Source organism: Anser brachyrhynchus (assembly GCF_964034855.1).
Source record: "Anser brachyrhynchus genome assembly, chromosome: Z".
NCBI lineage: Eukaryota > Metazoa > Chordata > Aves > Anseriformes > Anatidae > Anser > Anser brachyrhynchus.
This window is the reverse complement of record NC_137697.1, coordinates 76,110,087-76,135,978: the sequence shown is the minus strand read 5'-3', so window position 1 is coordinate 76,135,978 and position 25,892 is coordinate 76,110,087. Positions and strand designations below refer to the sequence as shown.

General features: G+C 36.1%; 1 protein-coding gene across 14 annotated transcripts in view; it reads right to left on the bottom strand.

Moving 5' to 3' along the window:
- The window catches only part of ADGRV1 (adhesion G protein-coupled receptor V1), a 289,971-nt gene that overhangs the window by 235,795 nt on the left and 28,284 nt on the right, over positions 1 to 25,892 (bottom strand). For 5 of the 14 annotated variants that reach the window (XM_080573066.1, XM_080573058.1, XM_080573056.1 and 2 more), the window contains exons 1-13: positions 25,408 to 25,804; positions 18,157 to 18,189; positions 16,283 to 16,409; positions 16,009 to 16,194; positions 13,983 to 14,163; positions 13,205 to 13,368; positions 12,448 to 12,571; positions 11,792 to 12,058; positions 9,164 to 9,290; positions 6,850 to 7,067; positions 4,884 to 5,627; positions 3,157 to 3,530; positions 1,148 to 1,324 (exon numbers count right to left, since the gene is read on the bottom strand). In XM_080573066.1, coding sequence (XP_080429192.1) covers positions 1,148 to 1,324; positions 3,157 to 3,530; positions 4,884 to 5,627; positions 6,850 to 7,067; positions 9,164 to 9,290; positions 11,792 to 12,058; positions 12,448 to 12,571; positions 13,205 to 13,368; positions 13,983 to 14,163; positions 16,009 to 16,194; positions 16,283 to 16,409; positions 18,157 to 18,189; positions 25,408 to 25,439 — 2,754 coding nt within the window. In that variant the 5' untranslated portion in view covers positions 25,440 to 25,804. Of the gene's footprint in view, positions 1 to 1,147; positions 1,325 to 3,156; positions 3,531 to 4,883; positions 5,628 to 6,849; positions 7,068 to 9,163; positions 9,291 to 11,791; positions 12,059 to 12,447; positions 12,572 to 13,204; positions 13,369 to 13,700; positions 13,930 to 13,982; positions 14,164 to 16,008; positions 16,195 to 16,282; positions 16,410 to 18,156; positions 18,190 to 22,721; positions 22,927 to 25,407; positions 25,806 to 25,892 lie in introns of those variants that run through there. The other 9 variants (XM_080573062.1, XM_080573064.1, XM_080573065.1 and 6 more) reach the window with 7 other exon arrangements.

Sequence of the window (25,892 nt, the reverse complement as noted above, 5' to 3'; positions counted from 1 at the left end):
CAGTAGTTGTAAAAAATTTCAAGACAAAACCTCTCCCACTCTATCTTTGTACTCTTTGCCCTCTGTCTTCTCCTGTGGTTTCTTGAGAAGAGAGAGCCTCTGTCAACTCTGGAGCTGCCCTTTAGGTACTGTAATAATGGGATCAAAGTCCCCTTCTAAAGGGTGAAAAGATCTAACCCCTTGAGTCTTTCCTTAGAGGACAGGTTCTCCAGCTCTTTGATCATCTTTCTGGCCCTCTTTTGGACCTCTAGTCTGCCCACATAATTTTTTAATTGTGGGCCTCTGTAGCTTTGAATTCCTACTCTTCAGTGTATCCTGGTATCCTGGTATTTCTTTTTTCTTTTTTTTTTTTTTTTTAAACTAATTCAGATAAGGAATTTCGTAAGACTTTTAGAAAGCTTTCTCAGAAGCAGCTAAAGCTTCCCTTATGTATCATTTCTCTTTCTCTCCCCCAACTCAGAGATGCAATTCTGATTACCAATTTCAGGTGTCTCTAAGGCCAGAATATTGAATAATTTCCTTATGTTCCAGTTGCTCGCACACTTTATGCAGAGGAATAGATTAAAGCAGACAGTAATCATTTCAGGGAGACTCAAAAACAGCTATTGTTACAAGAACACCTGTAATCTCCTGTTTCTGATTTTGAATTTAAAAGGAGACAGAACCTGGATAGCCTTGAGTGCAAGAACAGCAATGAATCTTACTATTGCCTATTTAATTGTTGTGGACATAAATTTGAGTTACAACACTCAGATCAAACCTGATCATTTTCCAATTTCGAAAGTACATGGACTATCTACACTTTTTAAAGTATATGTACACATACACATAAATACAGTTAATATTTTTTATGTATATGTACATATATCTAATATGTACATGCACACATGGTGACTTTTGAACTGACATATACACAGAGCTACAAATAACACTTTCTTGTTGTCAGGGATGGAAAAAAAGAAAGAAAGAAAATATATATATAACAAAAAAATAACAACATAAAATAACAAAATAAAAAATAATACGAAGAAAAGCCATGTGAAGTAAACACTCTCTAGTATGCAAACCAGCCAAGCACCCTCAGAAGGTATTTTCCAGGAGGTTTGTAAAGGACAGGATGAATTGTTAATAGGAAGGTAGGGTTTACCTCTGATCTCTGCCAAGGAACGAATGTGATAGTGCCACTGCTATTAGAAAAATCGGTAACAGAGTAATTAATGCCAGTGGAATCAACCTGTGAGATAATGTACTTTATATACACATAGTCTAGGGCTCCCCTTGTACGCTCCACAACACAGGATATAGTGGAACCTTCATCAGCAGTCTGGAAGAAAGCAAAAATTTGGAACGTTTATTACTGTCAAAGTAAATCAAGGCAATTTCATTAAATAACATGAAAATATTTAATGCCAGACAAATGTTCAAGTAAAAAATTGCTGTCATGTTACTTTCAGCTCTTTTGGAGTGTTAGGAAGCTGAAACTGACCTTGATGCCAATCAGAACAATCCTAGTGGAATCTGCAAAAGTCTGATGCCTCCCTGAGGACTATTAAGGTAACAAATAACAATACACTGCAGTTCGTCCTGGACACACACCCTTTCCTAAAACTATGCGTCAGAGACAGAATCAATATGCTTGAAATGTACCTGTCGAAAGCAAATGAAACTATTGCTTTATAATAACGTCAATATTGTAATTTTCCTTAGCAATAATTTAAAGAAAGATTTGGATCAGCACTTTCTCTAACCAGACACACTATGGATAGAAATAAACTATACCATCATCATTCAGAAAAACAGATTTTTCTCTTCTACTGTCCTCCTTACAATTCTGTATCTTCACAGATAACATGACTTCTGCAGCGACAACTTCACATCTCTGGAATGAAGCTTTAATTGGTACTGACCTTCTATTTTAGAAAATAACGTTCATAAAATTAACATAGAAAATAATTTTATCTGAAAGTTATTGGAAAGGTTAAAGCTATCTTATGCATTAGATAAATTTCAGGGCTGCTTTGTAAGAAAGCATAGATACTGTGTGTGACTTCAGCTGCCTAGTAGACAGATATGCACAGTTAAACTACTGGTAAAAAAATGCTGTGTTCCTGCATCACCACTAAGAGCTCTAATACTTCCCTGGTGAAATGGACATATGATAGGTGCAAAACAATTACCGTGCCATATAATTATTTTTTTTCTTCATGGTTGGCTGATGATCTGTGGCATCACAGTGTATCAGAGGTACTTGAACCTGAAGGAATCTATTATCATAGCATATGGTAGGCACACAATAAGCAAACTGAACCAAACTGAAAACTAGTATCACTCAGGCAAGACAGTTATTTTAAAAACATCATAAGCACTTTGATTAAAAAAGAATGTAATTAAAGCTCATAAGAGTTCCCAAATGAAAACTATATTGAATTTTTTTTTCCACAAAATAATCCAATACCAGTAGAGATAGCTATCATGTTATTCCCCCTTATAATTGATTAAAGAAGTAAAGAATGATTTATGTTTATTTCAAGCCTCCTCAAAAAGTAGCAAGTTTACACTCTGCATATAGAATGGATACCACTGAAAAAAGATTTCATCTGTTAAAACTAAAACAACAAAAAAAACCACTACTAAATCAACCAACTGACATCAAACATATGCAAATTATAACTTAGTTTATGACAGCAAATGAAGGTGGAAAAATCCATAACACTTTGTCATTGCATGATCTCTAGTAAAATTATCTCAAACACATCATGTGACACAGAAAACTAAAATAAAAATCTTTGCAATAATCCATTCTCAAAAAAAAACCAGAGAATTAATCTTACATTTTAACTGGTAACTCAAATGTAACAGAAGTGAAGGTAAAATATTTTTCTAGAAAAAAAAAAATTAAGCCTTAGTCTTCAGTTTATATAGTAAACTAAATTTTCTTAACCATTTTTTTCTTTAGTTTTTTAAAATTATATAGTAAATCCCAGTGGAACTGAGGTTGTATTAACAGAACATATGCATCTCCAAATCCTAGGAAAACTTTGCTTAACCACAAAAGCAAACACTGCAAAATCTAGGGTTTGTTCAGGTCACTTGGTCCTGCCATTTAGCTTTCTGTGCCTGAAATATCACCTACAATTTCCATTATGACCACCTTACCTCAGGGATACATGCTCCAGTGAAGCCAAATAAACCATTAGCATTATCACTTTTCTGTATTCTTAATCTTGCTGTGGTGTTTTCTTGTGAAATTCGAGCTCCACCACGCACAGAAATGAGCTTTAGTATGAATAATTCTTCTCCTTCTTCCTCTTTGTCATCCTTTGCAGACACGATGAATGATTTATTGGTCTCTCCTTGCCAATACTCCAAATACCCAGAGACAGGGTGGACATCACTTTTTGCAGGAGTTGCATGAAGTTCATAGATCTCTGCTCGTGTCAACTTACGCTCATAAAGCCTTACATCCTGCATTAACCCTGTGTACCTACTGCTGCCGTTGATTCCTGCTCCAATTCTTACTATTCCTGGACCTGAGAAGGAAATTATAATTTTTTCTCATGTTATTGTATTTGTATGAAACAGTCAGCAACTGACTACCTGTTTTTCTTAAAAACCAATGGTAAACTGTTCATTGTCCCTGGATGAGGAATCATATTGATCTTGAGATCCAAAATCAGGAGGTTCCTTGAGCCTCATCTCAATGTTACAGGTAAGTCCTCACAGGCCAAACAATTCCATCCTATGCTGTCCAAGTTTTTCATCCTATTAGTTCTAGCAGCACATTATCATCATCCCTCATTTTTATAAGTCTTAGAGACTTGAGGCTCCCTCTTTCCTCCACAGATTTTCAGAGCAGAACTGCAACCCCTTTTAGCCCTTGTTTTGCTGAACAAATCCTACTTTGTTTCCCTCTGCTAGGGCAGCTGATCCATTCTGATGATACTCATGATTACTGCATTAACCCTTCTGGACATCCATTTCATCCACCACACTGTAATTCCATGCAAATTCCAAACTCTTTTTACAACAGCATTTATATTTCTCTGTCTCCAAACTATAGGATCACAGCTGCCTCATATTCATTCCTACTCTATCCTATTCTGTGCCATGCTATGCTCTTGTGCTAAAACACACACATCAGCTGTTTTCAGTTGCCTTTCAGAAAACGAAAGAAAACAAACAAACAAAAAAAGCTGTGCTCTTCAGTGTATTGTCATACATATGACACTGAGTGGCAGTTGTAGAGATGAGCAACCACAGGAACTGATAAAAGTCCCAGGGCACAAAGTGGAGGATGCTGAGAAAAACTGGGCTGCTATGCACACCACTGTGTATTACCCAACATTCAACGGAGAGAGATGACATACTTGCCTTACTATTGCATTATCCCCAGACACACGCCATCTCCACTAATAAAGAAAATTTACAGCACAGACATATCCTTCTAGCAATAAAAGCATAATTGCATTTCACATATATTTGTTCTAGAAACCGAGGGGGGGGGAAAAAAAAACCTCTCAGCCTCTCAGCTTAGCTACAGTACTGCAAGTGTGATGGAAATTACTAATTGCAGAAGTACTATTCTTTTTACAAATGGAAAATTTGATTTCTTAAACTTCAACCTGGAATTTTAAAAGCAGAAATAAAATAGTACACCATACAATTAATAGTCCTCTACTCTCACTCAACATCGCAGCAGTTTGAATTTTTTAGAACATTCACACAATTTCCATAGGCTTTCTGAAAATCCTCAAAGAATTCTTATCCATTCCTTTCAATTAATTTAACAGATATAATCATTTCAGTGTATTTCTTCCACCTTTGAAGTGGCTAGACTATGCATTTCAGAGCTTTATATATGGAGAAAAATAGCAAAGGCTCACCATCAAGAATTGCTTCTCCTTTTAGACTCTTCATTCCTCCCAGAACTAGAATTCCATCAACGTAAAATTCAATTATACTTTCATCCAGAGTAATCAGAACGTGAAGCCAAGTATTCTCATCCAGGTATTTCATGACTGATGTTTTAGCCATGTATGTCATATTGGACCCTAATGCTGTATAATGAAGCACTACAGAAACATGAGAATCATTTGTCTGAATTTTCACACCGTAATATAAAGTCCCATTATCGTTATCCTTTTCAACTACATAGCCATCTGTACTGACATTAGGAATTAACCAAGCTGAAAATGTAAAATTGGTTACTGCATTATTTCCATTGTATGGGTATTCAGGACCGATAATGCCAAATGCATCCTCTTTTCCACTGAAATACAGAGCGTCTGTTCCACTGTGATGGCGCCTCATGTGGGGCTGTGATTGTACTGAGCTTGGGAATGATCCAAGCAACAAGAAATCTACCATTGATGGCAGTCCAGCTTGGAAGGTACTAGACAGTATTTCCCAACCTAGTCGGACAACACCAAAGGTGCCTTGCTGTCTCCAGATGGTGAAGTCCGTAATATAGGAAAGGTCATCTTCAGAAAGAGTATCTTCCACTATCTCTCTTTCCTGGCTCTCTGGATCTATAACAAACACTCCAAAAGGGTCATCATTGAAAGGGATCATGACAGTTACAGTAGGACTGGTTTCAGATAACTGACCACCAGGACCAGGAGACCCACCTGCGTAATAGAAGTTAGAGTAAAAGTTAATGATTAAACAACACGCTCAGAAAAAAGTTTCAAAGTACTTTTTTTTTTTTTTAATAAAACAAGTTTCTAAAAAAACCTCAAATCCTCCTTTAAGATCCTCTGGACTTATAGCAAATGATCTAACTTGAAAATTACATAGGTTAATTGTATTATTCTTAAAACACGGTGCTGATGTAATTTCAGTAGAAAACAAACCCACATGCTATTTTTCAGCTGTAAAACACACAGATGTCTTTCAGGTGAAACATGACAAGGTCCATCTTTTCTTAATTAGCCAATAAGGTAGGTTACCTTTGATTCGTTTGATAAGCATGGGGGCCAAATTCAATTCTTGTATTGCTCAAAGACTTACAGGAATAGAGAATGGCAAAATCTTGCCTGTTGCCTCTGATACAGAAGTACATACACCTTGCAGAAACAGTAACCAGTTGTGTATTAAAACTGCTGCCCAGTCCTGGTGTTAGTCATCTATCTTTGCACAGTAAGAATTCATGATATGAAGATCATGTTGTGAATGGAGAATCTCCGTGTTCAAAGTGTACAGTGATCTACCTGTTATAAGCAGGAAATATTTTGTACATCCGTATGGACTTCACTTACAGGAAAGGCCAACACACATTTTCACTTGTATCAGAGCACAGAAGACCATGAATAGTACTAAAGTGGAATTAATCCAGATTAGGAAATGTGTCCAGTAGCAATTTAAAGTTGTAATTTAAGTCATGTGAAGTGGTAACTACAAGTATTTTACCTCCTCTAGGGAAACAAACAAACAAAAAAGCAACCTCTATTATGGTAGACACACATAACCTTTAATACCTTTGTTATTCTTTGTTAGTATCTTTGTTTTATATTTTGTGCATGGAGATCTATGTATCTGAAATTCAGAACTCTTGGTTTTTGAAATGAAACTTCTGAACTTTAAGAAGTTTAATTTCAAAAACCAAGAGGCATCCCTTTTAAAGTTCAGATCACCAAAATGTGTTAAACAGTAATTCGGGAACTGAGTAACTCTCTATATATGGAAATCAAGATTAAATGAAAAATAAGACCTAAAACCTTACCAGAAAAGCATAGGATATCAAGACATGATTCAAAGCAATGCTCTTTCCAGTGTTGGTTTCTTTTTGATTGATTAAACATAACTCTTTTCTACCAGATATGAAGGAAATGGTGGTATGGAAGACAATACCTGAAGCATTCACCAACTTTAGAATGTAAAATTCATTGAATTCAGGAATTCTATCTGAAATGGCACGTAGTGTTATTGACTTTGACCTTTCACCATCCATGAAGCACACAGTCCCATAAGTTTCATAGAATTCTTCTCCTGGCTTCAGTGCAGAGTTATTATCAAACAACTGCCAGGTCAAAGAAACATTGCCGAAGTGTCCTCTGTGTCTCAAAATCCTGTTCAGTGATACAGAAAGAATGAGAGTCCTGGCAGGCATGCATCAGCGTTGAGTAGAAAAGGAAAATGTGGAGACTCCTTTTACTGTAATCTTCCTTACAGTAAGAAGTAATATACTATGTAATATAAAGTAAAATGCTAATATACTACAACTGTTCCATGAAGCCTTCCTTTTAAAGGCAACCACTTTTGCAGTACAATTCTACTCCCGGAATACGTACTTTAGAAAACAGAAGTAGCATACGCAGGTCCATGCAGAATACTACTGTGAAGCTACACATCACTGTGTCTTGTAATTCCAATTTATAATAATAAATATGAATGCATAATAGTTCAGAAAGTTAACATTAAAAATTAATATACTTGGACACTCTTAGACAGGAAAGAGAATCATCTACATTTAACCACAAACGTTTCTCCTTTCAGTCATCAAGTCTACTTAAACTTTTTCTTACACTTGTATTAAATTAGAATTACATTCTACGGCTTTCAGAAATCTACTGTTATTTGTGATTAAGAACGTAGTAAATGAAAAGAATTTTTTTTTTTTGGTAACTATCTGCTAACACAATTACACTAATTTCAAAAAGGCACTACAAATAAAAAGTGACCCATACAGTGCCTTTATTAAGAGTGCGCTTACATACAGGAAGTTTGCTTCTGTCGGTTTGCACGGTGACATAAAATGCCTTATAAATAGATTATATCAGGTTGAAGAATTAGTTCAGCTAAACTAGTCCAGCCACAGCAACACATTTATGTTGTTTCTGCTTCCAAAGGTTTTTCTTCTGTGGCGTTAACCAGGGTGCTCTATCCCAGCTGTGTAGCGCTGCTGCACTAACTCCAATTACCTCATTAAAACCTCTGTGTTTTCGGTGGTTTGGTTACATGCTACTTTGACCACTTTTTTATATGCTACACAACTGTCAAAGTAGTGACAGTATGGAAGAGACAGATCCCTAGTAAATATATTTTATCAATGATGACTGAGCAGGTTCCTCAGATGTTGGAGATCTTGGTATCCTATAATTCCATAAAGCACCTGTATATAAGCATGTTTACATCAAAACACTATTCTTAACACCACCAAATCCACAAAAATTATCCTGCAGATTAGACTATAAAGGACAAAAAAACAACAAAGCCCAAAACAGTGAACAGCACAACAACAAACACACAATGAACTTAATATCCTCTTTTCTTGGGACTATTCATTTTTCAGATGTATTGACACAAGCATAAAGAACCAATTCACAGCCATAAGCATCTGCTTCAAGGCTTTAAAACAAACAGACAAAAAAATAAAGGATGATTTTTTAAATGCAAGAAGAACCTCTTCCCTAACTATTTGCACTATCACATTTATTGTGACCTAACTTCTCTTTTCAGCCTGTCTCAAGATTTCTTAATGAAAAATCATTTTTTCATCCAATTAAAACCCCATAGTAAATTTATGAAATGAATGTAACAAGGCGAGATGCCAAGTGCATTCAATTTTTAACCCTGCTAATTCTTCAATATATCATGGTGGCACAAAGGAAAATACTTTCAAAGGTCAGACTAATGAAGAGTGTCACATCCGGACTTTAAGTATAGATTTCAATCGGTAATTAACAGATAAAAGAAAAAAAAAATACAAAAACAGAAAGAAAGAATACAGTAGTTTGCAGTTGAAAATTTCAAAGATGGGTACAAAAAGCCACCTAGTGCCACACAGTTTTATTTAGCTATTTGTTGAGTGGTTTTTTTTCTTTTTCTGTCAGCCTAGGTTATATTGTGCTCAATCATTCAGATTTTTCTGTATCTACAGGTTCCTGAGATTATAACAGAACATCAATGCTGAAGTCTTATTTAGTTACATTTCAACATGAGCTTCTGTGCACTTTTTAATATTTACTGTGTACTCCATAGTATTACAGGTGATGTCTTCAACACATTACAAATCATTTAATCCAAAATTTTGTAAAACTGTTTTTCTATAGTGCACTTCTATCAATGCACACTTGTGCATTTGATTTAATCAAAGTGCTATTTATAAAGTACCACATACACCAGTTCCAAAAGAGTGCAAAGATATTCTTTAAACGTTACTTACCAAAAAATGTTACTTTTGCCTTCTTCAACTGGCTTCTCTAAAGGTTCCAAAGAGAAAATTCCATTAGGATCATCATTTGCTTCAATAATAACTGTTGCCATTCCAGCCTTAAAGATAACTGTATCTCCTAAAAAAGAGGACAATTATTATTATTAAAATTGGAATCAGAAATGTAGGTAACTCTAAATCCAATTATGTTTTCTACTCACTACAATTGCTTTTATACAAAGAAAAGGACAATTATAAAAGTCAGTGAAAAACAGAATTTGAGGTATTCAGCAGCAGGCAAATCAGAGTAAAAGTATTTAAGTAGTGTACCATCCAGAGAGCAAGACGTAAGATTTTCAGGAAAAATGACATGAACTGAGAAGATGTGATTCTTACTACACAGTATCCTTGCATGTAGTTGTTATGTGAGGTAACATTTTCTGTTTGATCATCTGGACAAGTCAAAAGAATAAGATATTCAGAGGTACAGAATAAAAGAGTAAGGTATTCAGAGAGCCCCGACCTTCTTTAGACCTAGAAGAAAAGTATTGCATTTAAACTAAATACAAGCTATGAGCAATGTCTAAGAGTTTATTCACTCCCATATCAAAGAATATCTAAAAGGAAGAAACATAAGATTCTTATTATGTAGATGGGAAGCTAGCAGGATTTCAGTGTGCATATTAGTACAGGTAAATATTAAGGGATGTTAATTCTAACTCCATTGCATTGTCCATAGATGAACATAATGTGTCCACACCCACCCCATTTTTTGTCTTCTTTGAAAGTGTCCAACTAAATTTTGTTCCACGTTAAACAATGTGCTTATTCCTCTAACTTCATATACCTCTATTTGTATATATGTATACTCTATTTGTTCTCAGGAACAACAGTCCCCAAAAAAATTTCAGAACAGTCAAGGCCACTGTATGTAACCAATCATAGAAAGAAAACCAACTTTTGCTTTCAGGAATATGTATAGAAATATTCTTTATTCTTAGTGATTCTAGAATGGCTGTAAAACTATATGATGCTCATTTTAGAGGAAAAAGGAGGCTATGGATACCCATTCCCCATGTGCTAGGAGAAAAGCCATGATATGTTCCCAATGGGGTAGTATTGGGAGCTACCAGTAGATCCTGAAGAAAGTTATTAAAGTAGAAAGAGACAACAAAAGAGAAAACTTATGAAGGAAGAAGAATGGTTTTGTCTAATCCTTTCCCTAGTCTGATATTTTATAAGAGACCTGGGTACTACAGTGAATACCAGCCGACCTTGGGAAATAGCTTAGCTGCCTTATACTCAAATTACTGCTTTCCCTGTCAACCTCTGGCTGCCTGCTACCAATGTTCAGGGAAGGATTCAACTCAAGATCAATGCTGCCTTGTGAGAAACTCACAGGCCAGCCGCAGGGTGTCCACTGTAGCATGACCTCAATCACTTCAGTCTTATCGACTGCTAAAGACTAAGACCATCAGAGACTGTAATGAGAACTAAGATGCTTAGCGTGCTTACAGATGAAGAAATCTAATTTTAGGTTTCCTAATCTTGAATTGAATACCTGGTAGGTATTTTACTTTGAGAACGTGTCACACAATCTGAAGGTATAGTCTGATGGTTAATTGCCATCATCTTTCTTTGCTTTATTAAATTACAGCCCCTCAGGTTTCAATGGCTGATTCAATACAGCTTTGCTTTGCATTGCAAAGATTTGCAGCAGATTCAGAGCCTGTTATTACCTCTCAACTAGAGAACAGTAAAAAATGAAGGGCAGTAAATTAAAATTTGATAACACAATTGCAAATGACTCTCCCACAACACCATGAGTTTTGTTGGAGCTAGGTGTGGGGAGGGTCTTTATTAAATACTTAGGGCTCTGGAAAAATTATGAATTTCTTATACTTCACTTTTATTTTCTCATGTATATTACATAACAGTGATAATTTATTCTAAAAGATATGTATTTCAAAAACGTGAGGAATGGGCTGAATAATTTTGGTCATTCCTTTTTAAGTGTAAACTTTGAAAAATAAATAAATAAACAAAAATACGTTATTTCTAAGGTAATAAATCCTTTCTTTAGAGGTGGTCCCCTGGGTAAATTGTGACATATATTTTTCTGCAAATTAAGCCTTTTAAAACTATAGTCTCAGAGTGAAAAAAATGTATGCATACTTTTCGCTACTAATAAAATAGAGCAATTACATACCCTTCCTCCAAAATATGGCAGTTCTGTTTGTTTTTACAAAAATCATGTAGTTTTGTAATACACTCTGGAGCATGAAAAAAATAACTAAAAGAATACCTCTTTTCCTAAGACTGTTGGGTACTAAATTTTGTTTTTTTTTTTTTTGCTTTGTGTTTTTGTATTGAAGTCCATCTAATTTGGAGCATTTATATTTGAAAAGGGACTTTCACTCCAGTTGTTTTTGCAGGCAAAGTATCAACTCTATCATTTGATTTTTGTTTCCAATAAAATAATTAAGGATGAAAATTCAAACACAGTATGCATTTATTGTATAAAAATCTTGAAGCAAACATTATTCGTATAATTCTTGGCATTTAAATATTGCTTTATGATAAGACCAAGATACTAAGAAATTGCCAGCAAAAAAAAAAAAAAAAAAAAGGAAGACTTACCTGTAGAATTGAAAAGGATAATATAAAATGTTTCATCAGTTTCAGGGGTATCATCATCGTTGATATACACAGATAAATTCTGCTCCTTTTCTCCAACATCAAACAAAATGACACTGTTCTTTCCACTGGGAACAAAGTCTCCCTCTTCAGCTGTTGCATCTCCATTAACAGTAGTATACTGGACAACAACAGCGACATCAGCAGATCCATTCCTTAGGACTGTAAAGTTTGCAACACTTCCTTCTTGAACACTCACTGTCACAGGTTCTGAAAATACAAAAGCAACAAATCTGTCTGAGTTCAAGCCTGAGTTGCTTGCATTTGCTCTGTTTTCTTAATTCTCTCTAGTAGGATCTTCCTCTTCAATGAAACAATAAGATGTATGTGATAAAGGTAGGAAATAATTCAGGTACGAGAGAATATTTTGTACCTTGCCTCCTAACTGATCTCAACATCAACAAAGAGAAAAATGACACACACAAAAAAATGGGAAGGTTCTGAAGGAAACAAATATAAATTAAATACAAAAAAAAAAAAGTTTGGGGAGCTTTTCCACTTGCTCTTTTGGGATTACGATTTCGCAATGATCTGGTTTGTGAAAAAAATCCGTTTTAGGTAGTGTATGTATTCCACATTTATAAACAATAATATCTAACCTGCAAAATAAATGGGATCATCATTCTTTGTTATTTGTAAAATTGCAGTGGTTACATTGCCCAGCCTGGCTCCACCGGTAGCATTGAATAAACTGATGGTGAATACTTCCTCCTCTTCAGGCACCTGAAAGTATTAAGACATTAATTTCTAGCATAAAAAACACTGAAGAATTTAAAACGAAAAGTTAGGGGGATTAATAAGCCAGAGATTTCTGAGTGTTGTTTTTATTTGTCAGTCCTTATGTGTCTCAAGAGGGATGATAATTCATACAGTTATACAGAAATTATCATCCATCTACAGTTTTTGTAAGTCCCTTCCTCTTTATCTTGCACAGATGACCCAAAAGTTACCTTCCAGTTTTATGTTTCTGATACATGTAGTTTTTTTTACAGCTTTATTTATTTATCATTAGGTGTAATCTTTCTTATATTACTTCAAATTTATCAGCATATAGGATTAGGATTGAAATTAGGATTCCAGTTATCAAGATACGAGTTTCAGTCAAACTTTCCTATAACTTTACCACAGTACAATTACTCTCAGCTTCTACCTTTTTTGTTTAGAGGTATGCACAGCTTCTGAAATTTCTCTATGATTTGCAGACATTATCTCAGTTCTACCCAAGTATTTTGATATTTCCTACAAGTTATTAGGCTCTTGAGAAACACACATTCCTTTTTTCTCCTTATACTCTAATGTTTTAGTACTTACTCTTTGTCCCATATTCTCACCCCAAAACACTGTAAAAGTGTTTACCTCATCTGGCAGTGAGTAAATGGTGATATTTTTTGAAAACTCCAGATTATCAAATAAAATAGTCCCTTGCTCTGGATAGACGTCATTGGTACATGCTGGATCAACAACCCAAGACACACTAACATTTCCATAGTTTCCTTGATTTCTTACAACTCTGTAAACAGCTAAAAAACATAAACAGAGTCAGTGTGCATATTCAGAGCAACAGAAATCAAAAAGGAACATCTGAAACATCTGAAACTGAGAAAAAGGAAATAAAATAATAACCAATTTCACTTCTTATGAAACCAGTAACATGTTGGAGTGCTACAGAAAAGGACACACAAAGACAGATTACTAAAGCAGTGCAAACTGCTTTAATTTCACATGTTAATTCTTGCCTGTAAAAGTAATTGATAACTGAATAGATCAATTAAAATCACCCATAGGAAGATTTAACTCTATGTTTCTCTTATATAACACCCCATTCTTCATTCTCCACAAACAGAGCTACTACCTCCACGTTGCACTTTGCACATACATCAGTACTCCATCCCTCCTGTCTGGAAAATTCTCTAGCAATCCTTTTTACTCAGTTAATCCCTCTGTTTTTCCACACCCATACTTCTCCACTTCACTCTCCGCTGCTCATCTTGCTTGGCATTGTACCAATCTGTAAAGTCCTGAGTGGAGATTTTAGTAAGAAGTCTCCTAGACTTCTGTTATCCTAGAACGGGGAAAATAAGACTTGCAGAAGCAGACAGCAGATAAAGAAGTAACTCTAATAAAAAGGAATTACCAGTATGGATGACTTCTCCTTTGCTTTCACTTATTGTTACTGTTAGTTCGTAAGGTAGAAACTGAATGATACCATGCGGATCATCATTCTTCAAAATGGTTATATTGACCGTTGTGGCATTCCCCAACTTGCCTGGCATTTCACTGTAGCCACTAAGTACCACAGAATATAGCTCATCCAGCTAGAAGAGGGAAACTCAGTCAGAACAAAAATACATATTCAACATCCACATCAAAAACAAAATGGTCTATAGTCCACAGTCCCCCATCAGGCAGAAAGGGATACAAACTTAAAATGAAATCACACACATTCTACATGCAATAAACGTTTGTATAATGCCATCAAATAAAGGAAATTGTTAGAACTTTCTATCTCTAAAAGCATCAGTTTCTCCAAAAGTCTATTATTATTATAAGCAAGGACTTATTTTGTGTACTTAATTTAGAATCGCATAATTTCACAAGTAATGTTTGTAACACACTCTGAAATGTAAATTTTCTTTCCTCCAAGACTTCTTAAGATTCCTGGCTTTGTAACAGGTAAAGCAAAGATTTTTAAACCATGGACAGCATGCTAATTTAGAAAGAATTGATCAACTGGCTTTATTAATCTAATGGGACATGGTACTTTCAAAAAAGTATCAGAGAACATTAGAAAAAATTATTGAATTTATCTATCTAGAAAACAGCATTACTCTACACTGGGGAGAACTCAGTGAAACTGGCTGGTGGTTAGCAGTAAAGAAACACACATGAACTGGTTCTTCACATACAATTCAATTAAACAATGGTGTTCAGTACTACAGAATGTCATGGATGCTAAAACCTTACCTGCGTTCAAAGCGTAACTGCTTCAATTAACAGAAAGAAAATCTGAAGGCACCCAAAGATACCATCCATTACTCCAGACATCCTTGGACTGCCCACCATTGGAGGCTGGGATGGCATTCTGGAGGAAAGTGATTATATATGTCCTGCTCATGTATGTGGCTTTTGGCCACTCTTGGAGATAGAAGAGTATAAAAGGACCTCCTTATTTTTCAGTCCTGACACTACAATTCATATGTTTTTGCCTGAGCATTTCAGCAGGATGACTTACCTAGTCTAATAATACTGCTGTAAGCAGGGAAATACTTTTATCTCAGCCTGCTGATGAACTAGTAAAAACTGGGAATGGAACTATTAAATAACCCGCTGTTTTAGTGCCTAAGTTTTACTAGATTAACTTATGTTCCTGGCTTCTGTAGTGGAGTTCAGACTTCTTATGTCTCTTTTCTTTGGAGTATATAGGGAAAAGAAACCTGAATTTCTACAGCAGCCTATGCAATTGAAGTTGGAGTTGCTGTGATCCCCTGATTTCCTCATCATATGGTCCTCCATCCCTCCTTCAATCCATGACTGATGACCACCTGGCCCTACAAAAAGATTATTAACCTTCCTAAAACCTTTATGTTTTGTAAAGCTGGCTTTCTGACATCTTACTCCTAGATCAGCTCATTAGCAGGATCAGACAAACACAACTAACTGCTTATGCAAAATACAGCATAGGAATGTGCATGTAAAGGCAGCAAAAAATGCTGAATCACAGCAGCTAAAATTTATGTTAACATAAATGTGGTAAAATCAAACCCTAACTTCCTGATGGAATCCAGGATGGCTGATGCACAGGAAAGGGAACAAGCTACAGAAAAGCAGAAAGCAAAGAGAAAAGCAACAGACACATGCCTCAAATTCTGCAGATTTCTGGGATTACAAAACAATAGAGATATCAGAGAAATGAATATTCAGGCAAGACTGACAAGACCTGATTTGTATTGATATAAAATGCTTTCATATGGTGCTTGACTATCTTATAGGCCTTTCAATCACTCCTCCTCTATCTATTTCTCACACTTAAGAAAAAGAAAGCCTTCAAATGTTACAGAAAAATTGCTGGTATTTACAGGTGAAACCATCTATATTTTAGTAAGTGACAAACAAATATGTATGTGAATGCAATTTAAAGAGAGAAAAATATTAATTCTTACCTCTGGAATCCCATCCATCCTTGTCAGTAGAGTAATTATGATCTCTCTTTCACCAGGCTTAAACTCCAGAATTCCTGTGCTTCCATAAAACTCATTATTATCTCTTGGTTCTACAGTGTAGCGCAGAAACTGTCTGATGAGGCTTCCTCTAGTGCGAACAATCTGCAGCTCAACAGACTCCCCTTCCTGCAAAAAAATAAAATTAATCTTTTTCTAGCACTCTGTTAGAACTAAGTCGTCTGTAATGTTTAAGTGACGTTACTCAGATAGCTACCTTGATGCTGTAGGGACCTCTGGAAGAGGAAGAAAATTCGAACACTCCTCCAGGATCATCATTTTCCAAAATTGTAATTTCACAAGTTGTAAACCCGTATTTCAGTATCTGATTTTCCACACTGACCCTGAGAAAGGAAGGTAAGAGGTTTTTTTCAAGTTGCAACTCTGTTTAGCAAATCCATACAGAGGAGATCAGGATATTGACAAATTTTATGAATAAATTATGAAAGCCAACAGTTACCTACAAGGATTAAAACAAGTTAAGAATGATACAACATCAGAATGTTTTATCCATTTGTAAAAAATAAATAAATAAATAAATAAAATAAATAATTGCCTCTGAAGTAACTTTTTGTTTGTTTGTTTCTGATTAGCTTTTTATAGCTAGTAACTCTGTTGTTTGTTTGTCTGTTTTTGATAACACATGCACACAACACACAGGAAAAGAAACAGAATAGTTCCAGGAAAAAAAAAAAAAAAAGTTAGTTAAATTCAGAACTACTTTGTATTTGGATCAAGGTATAAAGGAAATTCCAGAATCACCTATGCTGAGATTACACTGAAAAGCATACATTTCCGTTATTGCTTTGTTTGTCAAAGTTTACTACTGACATAAAGAGGCAGAAATTTGACCCTCGATACCACGGATTTCATCCTCAGCTCTGTGTTAGCCTGCCTTCTGTAGATGTGGAGACTACCTGTAGGATCCCCATCTGACTCTACAAAATGTTGGACCTGCTCTCAGTAGCTCAGACTCATTCCCCTTTCTCATTACTCCTTTAAAGCACATGCTGAATGGTGCAAGAATGAAGTACGTTGACCAAATACGCATACTTCAGATTCCCCTCAGTAAAGGATTTCTCTCTCTGGGCTTCTCCTACACCATCTTGATCGTACTCTGTGACAGGAATGGGCAGTATCTGATAACAGTAATGAACCTTGCATATTACTTGCTTGCCTTTCCTCAGAAGCAGTAATTTTCATCATTTTAAATTTCTTATAATAAAAATTCCAGAGAAGCACTATTGCAGGATGCATCAAGAATACACCTTCAGATTGATGGTCTGCATATGATTTATTACATGTAGTTTTAGGTACTTAGATTCCTTTGCATCTTTCACGTTTCCTGTCAGTATTGTATTTTTCAATGAAATCGTGGTCCTGCATACTGTACATATTTTTGTGCTTTCACTGTGCTACAACCTAGACTTTATCAAACACTATTTCATGAAGAAATGTGATCTATTATATCCAGTTTTTGAAATCAGGCCCAGAACTGTGTCCAGAAGCACGTTTTAAGTAACTGGAACCTACACACACAAAAACAACTTAGCATTGTTGTAGCACAGTCTACAGGACAGGGTACAGGATGCAAAATAGGTAATACCTATTTAATAGAGTAACGTGCTCATGTTTGTTACATGTTTAAAAAAAAAAAAGTCAGTAGAAAAAATAACCTGTGTTATATAAATTATATGCATGTTAGTCTAAATCAAGATAACTTTCCTTGTCTTTGACTAGAGAAAATTACTCTGTAACTCTAATCAGTTCAGCCATTTAGTTGGGGCAAACTGTATTTGTAGCAGTTTAAAACAATTAATTCATTATTCCATGAAACACTCAAATATCAAACACTGAGCCATGCATTCATAACTTTCATCATTCACAGATCCTACATAAAGAAATGCCTTCAAGCAAGAACCCCATGCCATCAAACGAAACACCAAAGGGGAAGCATGCGTTGTCTGAAGAGATGCAGAGACGTGATTCTTGGGGGGGAAAGAAATGATAAAGACAGTTTCTCTCCAAACCAACCACTTCTAAAACAAAGCATTGATTCACTGAGGACAGAAAACAGTTCACCGCACTTACCCAAAGAACACGACAAACCTTTCTGTCTCTACCCTGTCAACACAGAGGAAAAAAAAAAAAAAAAAGAGGATGTAGAAAGTAATGAAAGTGCCACTTACTAAAATTTCAATACTACCCATCTTATAAAAGAACAAAAAACTAACAAAAGGGACAAAAAAAAAAAAAAGAAAAAGAAAAAAAAGAAGGCTTTCTTTTTACTTTCCAAAAGTTTATAATGTTCTTTTTATGGGAACCCTGCTTGCTTGGCATTTTCCTGTTGACAAAGGCCAGCAAGTGGGCAGTTCCCACTTAGGAGGAGTGACCCCGTGACCAATTCAGCATGTCAAGAGCCACTCAAGGTGTTCCCTACCAAGCCCTCCTCAAAGAGCTTGATTACTGACTGCGTGATCACAACTGCAGCAGCCATCCACGATTATAACCCTTTATTAGGGAAATACATCCATGTGCCTCTGTGATATGGTGTTTCATCAGTCTGACAAAGTAATGATAAAAACAGATAAGCACAGAAAGAGTACTGATGGGTACACAAGGAAAAGTAATTAGGCACAAAATCACAGCAAACCTCATTTACAACAATTTTTTAGTTAATCAGATTACCAAAGTAGTATATATACATGTATAACATAAATACAAATATAAGAAAGAGAAGCAGAAGGAGAAAAAGGGGAAAAAGAGGGGACAAGGAAATAAAGGGACAAAAAAAAAAAAAGAAAAAGGGGAAAGGAAAAGGTATTTGCTAATCAAAAGGTTAAAAAATTAAATCAAGTTTCAACCAAGCATTTATAACAAAACTGCCACATGAAGTCAGTCAAAAGGGCAGCATTATTCTGCAATAGTAATCATGTATTTTGGCTTTCTTAATCAAAAATACATTAAATACAAAAACTGTATCGTCTATCAAAGCACCAAAAACAGATTAAAACAGTGTTTGTAAGGTGATAATTGGGCTCCACTAATCTCAAAAATAATTTAGATTTGGAATTCAATACAGACAAGAGTTCACTCTAAATTCTGAGAAGTAAATACATTCACAGACGTTCTTTCGAATAGGAAGTCTGAATTAATTGAAATTTGTTATTGATATTCACTCAAGCTAGGTATATATTGAGACATTCTCCCTTCCCTCAGAAACATGCAAAAGCATTCAAAAAACAGCAAAATATTAACACAATGAAAAGATCAAGGAGAAGATTCCAGAGTTGGTAATGCTAAAATTTAATTATATCGCTAAGCTGTTAGTAAAATAATTTACAACAGAAAATAAAAATGAATCACTATATCAAGTGAGCTTTTGATATGTATTAAACCTAGACAGCTTTCAGGTCAGGAAGCAACCAGTAAAATTCAGTCCATCAACTGGTAAAAAAGAACATTGTTCAGGTGGTTTCTCCATACAAACCCCATCTTGAACACCTGGATCCTTTTATTTATTTACTTATTTGTTTGTTTGTTTGTTTATTTATTTATTATCTGGTCATTTTTTTTCTCTGGCTGATATCATGAGTGGTCAGACCGCTATCACTGCCCTGGCACAGTAATGTTAGTTACTTCTCCAAAAAGTCATAAAACATCCTATGCGGAAACTTAATAGAAGCAGCTAGGTTTAGGTTTCCAGCTCCAAGATGCTGTTAAGCAAACAATGAATGAACGAAGCTGTGGCTGCCCCATCCCTGGAGGTATTCAAGACCAGGTTGGATGAGGCTGTGGCCAACCTGATCTAGTAGGTGCCATCCCTGCCCATGGCAGAGGGGTTGGAAGTGGATGATCTTTAAGGTCCCTTCCAACCTGAGCCATTCTGTGATTCGAAGAATGGTGCACTCAGTAGTATTCTTTATATCTATACTCTAAGGCATATACATGTAACTTTTCATAACATAGAATGCATATCCCTAACAAGAAATTTTTAAAAAATAGTATTGAAAAAAAAAAAAGAAGAATTAAGAGAACAAAGATAAATTAGGAAAGTACATTTTAAATTTAAATCCAAAATGTTTGTTGTAAAGTATTCTCACAGGTTTACTTTTTTCTAGGAATAAAAAAAAAAAAAAATCCCAATTCTATTGTTTTGAACAATTACATTGTAATGCAATTATCATACTCACATCCTGCAAACTTTTATCCTTTTAATCCAAATGCTTGCTTTTCGGTTCAGTGTACTCTTCATGTGCTAAACCTAAGTCCGTACAGGGCTAAACCAGGCAAGGTGAAGCGTTCAGCAAATAGCTGCATAATACTTCCAGCAGCCAGCTCAGATCGACCCGGAGCAGCTACGGAGCTGGACACAGGGTCCGTGCCACCAGAGAGCTGCCAGGACACCAGCCCCATCCCCTGCCACGTGCACTTCCAACCTCGAAGAACAGAGGGGCGTTCATATACCACCCTTACACCACGGAGGAGATGCTCCCAGACTGCCTGACACTACACGGGTCCAGTTCAGTCCCGTTTCACTCCTCGTGGTATGTGAAACCAGCTCTTTAGGTGTTCCTCTGACAGCAGTATGGAAACAGGACAAAGAGGGCTATTCAGAAGCAGCAATAAAAGTTAAAACAGCTGCTTTGACATGGTGGCTTAACCGTGGCCAGCAGCTCCAGCCAGTGAAAAGAACTCTTGACCAGGAATAAGGAGATACCAATCACTGGGAAAGCCACTTCCCTGTTTTTATCCTCAGCTTATTTTTTCCTGTAAAATGGCTATGCATGGACATGAAGTTTCATATCGTCACAGACAGTAAACCCTGGCAATGCTTATGATGCTGCCATAAGAAATACAACCTCAAAGTGTGTAAAGCATTTCTTATACAACAAGACTAATGTGAAATGACTGATCATTAGGGAAATTCTTTCGGTAAAAAAAATCATAATTATTATGTAGCAAGAACTACAGATGAATTAGGACAACTGACAGGAGCTTCAAAATGTTTCTTACACTTTTTAAAACATGCAGTACAAGAAAATAGGAGAAATTAGAGTTTTGACTAAGTTTAAGGTACCATGAGAATTTCAATGTTAAGAACTAACTAGAACCACAAAATAATTAAATAAATAAATGAAAAATAGCTTTGAAGTTAATAACTTTTGACAAAATCTGGAATTTCTGCAGAACCTGAGTGTTCTGAAAGACACATGAGAAACTTAATTTCCACTGTGAATCTACATGGCTGTCATTATTAAACCACACTTCTCTAAAAGACTTTCTTTTCTATCAGGGTATCTCAAAAAGGGGGAAGTGAAATTGCTTGTGGAACATTACTCAATTTGCTTGCATTCAGTGTTCACCCCCTCTTCAATTTTTTCAGGATTATCTACTGATTTAATTAGAGGCAGGCTCTAGCTCTAAAGAACTGCATTAAAGTAGGATTTGCCACATTAGACTTTCCATAGTGCCTCTCATCAGAGGAAACACCTTCTCTCCAGGTTTAATCCATCATTTATTTGATTTTTGAGGCTATTTTAATTTTTCTGAGTCATAGCAGGAGAGATATGTTGTTATTTTGAGAAGTAATGAAAACAAGCAGTAGGTGTCCAGCGCACTCATTTCAACATTCTACTATTTTCAAATGACTTTTTCCCTGTTAAAACACAGTCTGATCAAACCCTTGAGGCATCCCTGGAGGTTTTCAAGACCAGGTTGGACTAGGCTGTGGGCCGACCTGATCTAATGGGTGGCATCCCTGCCCATGGCACTGGGGTTGGAAACTGATGATCTTTAAGGTCCCTTCCAACCCAAGCTATTCTGTGATTCTATGAAAATTTACATAAGTAAGATAGATATGCTTTTGAAACAGACACTAACCAAAGGGAATTACCAAGTAAGGAGAAAATCCTAGCTCCATTAAGCAGTATGGCAGTGAGTAACCCACAACACATAAACCCTTAAGCCCTGTCCATCAACACTACACAGTGATTTAAATGGCCCTCCTATGCTTTTCTAACTTTTTGACATGTAGCAACCTCTAAAACCCAAAAATGTTTAAAAACTGCCACATATTTCACAGTGAAATAGTCAAGTCTGTATTTTACATTTGTAATTTTCAAAAAATTACTTCATAACTCATAGGTCTAATCATTTTCCACATAAACTGATGACAGAATGTCAGCCTATGGAAATCTGTATCCCATCACAGAAATCACTAGAACAATAAAAATAACGTTGCTTCAGTTTATTATATATAGTAAATGAGATTTATGTCGTAACATATGCATATGGATCTGTTCTGGCATCCTAACTTCCATGAGTTAAGACTCAAAAAATGCTGGAGCATAAGGACTGCCTAAACAGTTGTCTGTTTGTTGATTATCACTTCCATAAAATAAAAGTGATTTATCCCCAGATCCCAAAGTCTCCAAGTTCTCAGTCTCACACCACTCACTCATGAGCACACACACAGGCCACGTCCCCAGCCCACATACCCTGCAGGTTCTGGCCCTCTGGTTGTGCCAGGTGCCAAACTGATAGCTGTCTGCACCTTAACTGAGGGGCTGATAACTGCCAGTGAGAGATTACGTTGTGTAGAAGGAAAAAACAGCAATCAGATTTAAAAAAAACTGATTTCTGTTTGTGCTTACCAGGTAAAATGAACAGCCCTAGTATGCATATATGCTCTCACAAAGCACACACACAATTTCCATGGCCTGTTCCACCTACATTCATCAAGAAGACCAAGGTCTTTCCTTTCTCACATAGATTTCACTACAGACATCTGGTTTTATTTATGCTTGGTCTCAATTCAGGCCTATTCAGATAGGGCAGGCATTCAACCTGAATCTGCTCCTAAAAAAAGAAAATATAAAGAAGCTTCAGCAGATACAAGACTCTCTTGCTCCTTCATTACTCATCATTACTCATCTGTGTTCTTTGGAATCATATTTTTCATGTTATACATTTTCCTCCAGTTTGTGGACAAAATTCAGAGCTAGTTTTAATATCTATGGTCTAAGTATAGAGAGCATAAAGCAAGAAAGGATAACATTGTTTTTAATGGCTTGGAAAAAATATAGTTATGGATGCACTTAAAGCTTATTTAAAATTGAACTGCCTTGACAATACCACTAAGCCGTAAATAATACATCCTTGTTAGAACTAATTATTTTGATTATTTTACCCATGCTATTAATAATTGCAATACATTGAATGCTTATGAACATATGTCTATGTCTGTAGTTTCATTAAAGTTCTTACATGCTTTCTTTTCTCGCTGACTTATGCTACAATTTATGGAACAGTACAAGCACATCTACAGCACAGTGCATCTTTGTTTTCATGCTCATTCACTACTGCTGTGAGGTGCTGGCTGCCAGCCTCGGAAACTGAAATCTTCTATTTGTCCACAAAATACCAACCAGGCTGAAAGCAATAGCACGGGCTTACACGTAACCCTGCCAGTATCCTTCAACCCTAATTTGAAGAGTCATGTCTAGTACTGAAAGGATGATCTCTGCAGTCATTTCATTCTTGGCTTCTGCTAATTAGTTGAAGTGAGGGATGCTACCCAGGTCTAGAGAAAAGTTCAGATTCTATCTCCTCCTTGCTTACTTCTTTTTCCAGGACAGACCACCTGTTCCTCGATTCACTCTCTGACCCTGCCAAGTGTGGGAAAGCTGCTTACTGTTGGCACACTTTTCACCATCCACTTCATGATCAACAGAACCTACGGCTTGCACCATACACAGCAAAAGCAGAACACTGGTTGTATTTGTTCAGCTGCCAGTTCGATCCCTGTTGCAGCCACCATTTTCAAGGTATAGCCTACAGTTGTAACTCAGGATAAATGGCAGAAAACTGTACTTTCACACACGTGAATCAAAAAAGTTACCCTTTCATGCTGCTTACTTCTATCTACTTACTTGTTTACCTCAATACCACTCTGCATTCTTGGCCACCTTACACTCAAAACTTGAACCATCATTTCTAATCCTAGTTTCCCCCTTTGTGCCAGAGACTCTAAAAAAATTCCTTGAGACAAACCAGTTTCTCCCACAGAAAGAAAGCGGAGAACTGCTTGCAATAGTCTCTGTTTTTATTCTGAAAAGGATTGCCTTTTTAATGTAATGAGTAGCCAAGGTAGAATAAAATAACTAGTTCTGAACTACATGCATTAACCAGCCACCTTTTAATCAAGCAAGCCAATCCCACAAAGGAATAACATCTTCCCTGTGTGCCATAAAGATGTTCGAAAACCACGTTTTCTGAAATGGGATCTTCTAGTGATCAACAACAGCGTGAGGAGCTTCTTGCCTATTGTTTGCTAATGTGGAATCACTGTGGATATCTGTTGTGGATATCTAAGAGCTAGCCTACGCTTCCTGTACAGAATAAAAATACTTCTTCTGCATAAGGTAAGGACTATGTAAGTAGTAGATGTTCAGTGTGGAAGCTGGTGCTGGCAGACCACTGTAGTATGTTTTCAGTAAAAGTGGAAAATGTACCTTAGACAAATAGGAGGTAATACAAGAGCACGTGTGGTGGTATTTCTGTATTTACTTATGTAACTGAGCTGTGGGAAGCAGGACAGACGATATAGCCAAGACACTCTTGTTAGTAACTCAAAGAGGGAAAAGACTCCTGATTATAAACTAATTTAAGTTTTCTGAACAGTGTTCACATGCAGATAATAGTATCACCTGAGGGCCCTTACAGCCTGTTATCCTAAAATCCTCCACTAGATGAGAAGGGAGACCAGAACACTGTGCTTCAGAAACCCCACTGCATTCTCATTAGCAGAAGACTGCAATAATAGTCACACTGGGATATTCTGGGGGCTATGAGCTGACAGAAGTATCTAATTATCAAGGAATATTGAACATGCAGATCAAACAAATAAACTGCAAGTCTAATTCTACAGTGACACCCAAGTTATAAATGTTTTTTCTGACAGAAAAAGTTCTGCATTGCTTTTTAGTTCTCACTTTAGTTTTTCCCATTATCTTACTAAATATTATTTTTCCGAAAAAAAAAAAGTGTTAAAACCAAGAGCTATAAAAAAGATCAAAACTGAAAGAACTTTCTAAATAGCATACAGAATTTTCATGAAAATATAAACAGTTAAGTCATTAGATAATAAATGCAAAATGGTTTCTTACATTGATCTCCAGTCAAAGAACCCATACACAGTCTGAAACAAGGGCCCACTATTTCTTCAGACACATATCAACACAATGCAAGCAATACCATGTAATTAACACTGTGCTAATCTGTTATGCATAAATTGAGTACTGCAGCTGATACATATGAATAGAGAATAGGGTACAATACCTGTCCAAAGTTAATAACACAGTTTCGTTCATTTCAGGTACATCATCAGCTTTAATGGTGATGTTAATTGTGGTATCACTTTGTCCAGATAAGAAAACCACGGAGCCGTTAAAAGGACTTATATCATCCTGTGTTACCGCCTTTTGATTGGGACCAGAGGGTTTCAAACTCCAGAACACAGTTGCTTGACCATCAGTCCCATCTCGATGCAATGCAATGGAAACCTGTGAAACACATTAATTTGTTGTGACTTGCAAAAGTAGATGCAAAACCGATTACTCCCTTGCAAATTACTATTTGAATAAATAATAATAAAAACAAAAGTTTGGCCAGTTCTAATTTGAGAATGGGAAATGATCTATCTTATTCAGGATTTGTCTCAGTCCTACTTTACATGACTATGCTCGCAATTGGTGAGAGAGACTACCTGCAGTATCTTTTGCTCTGTGTGAGCATCAAGGGCTAACTGGTTTTAGATACTTACA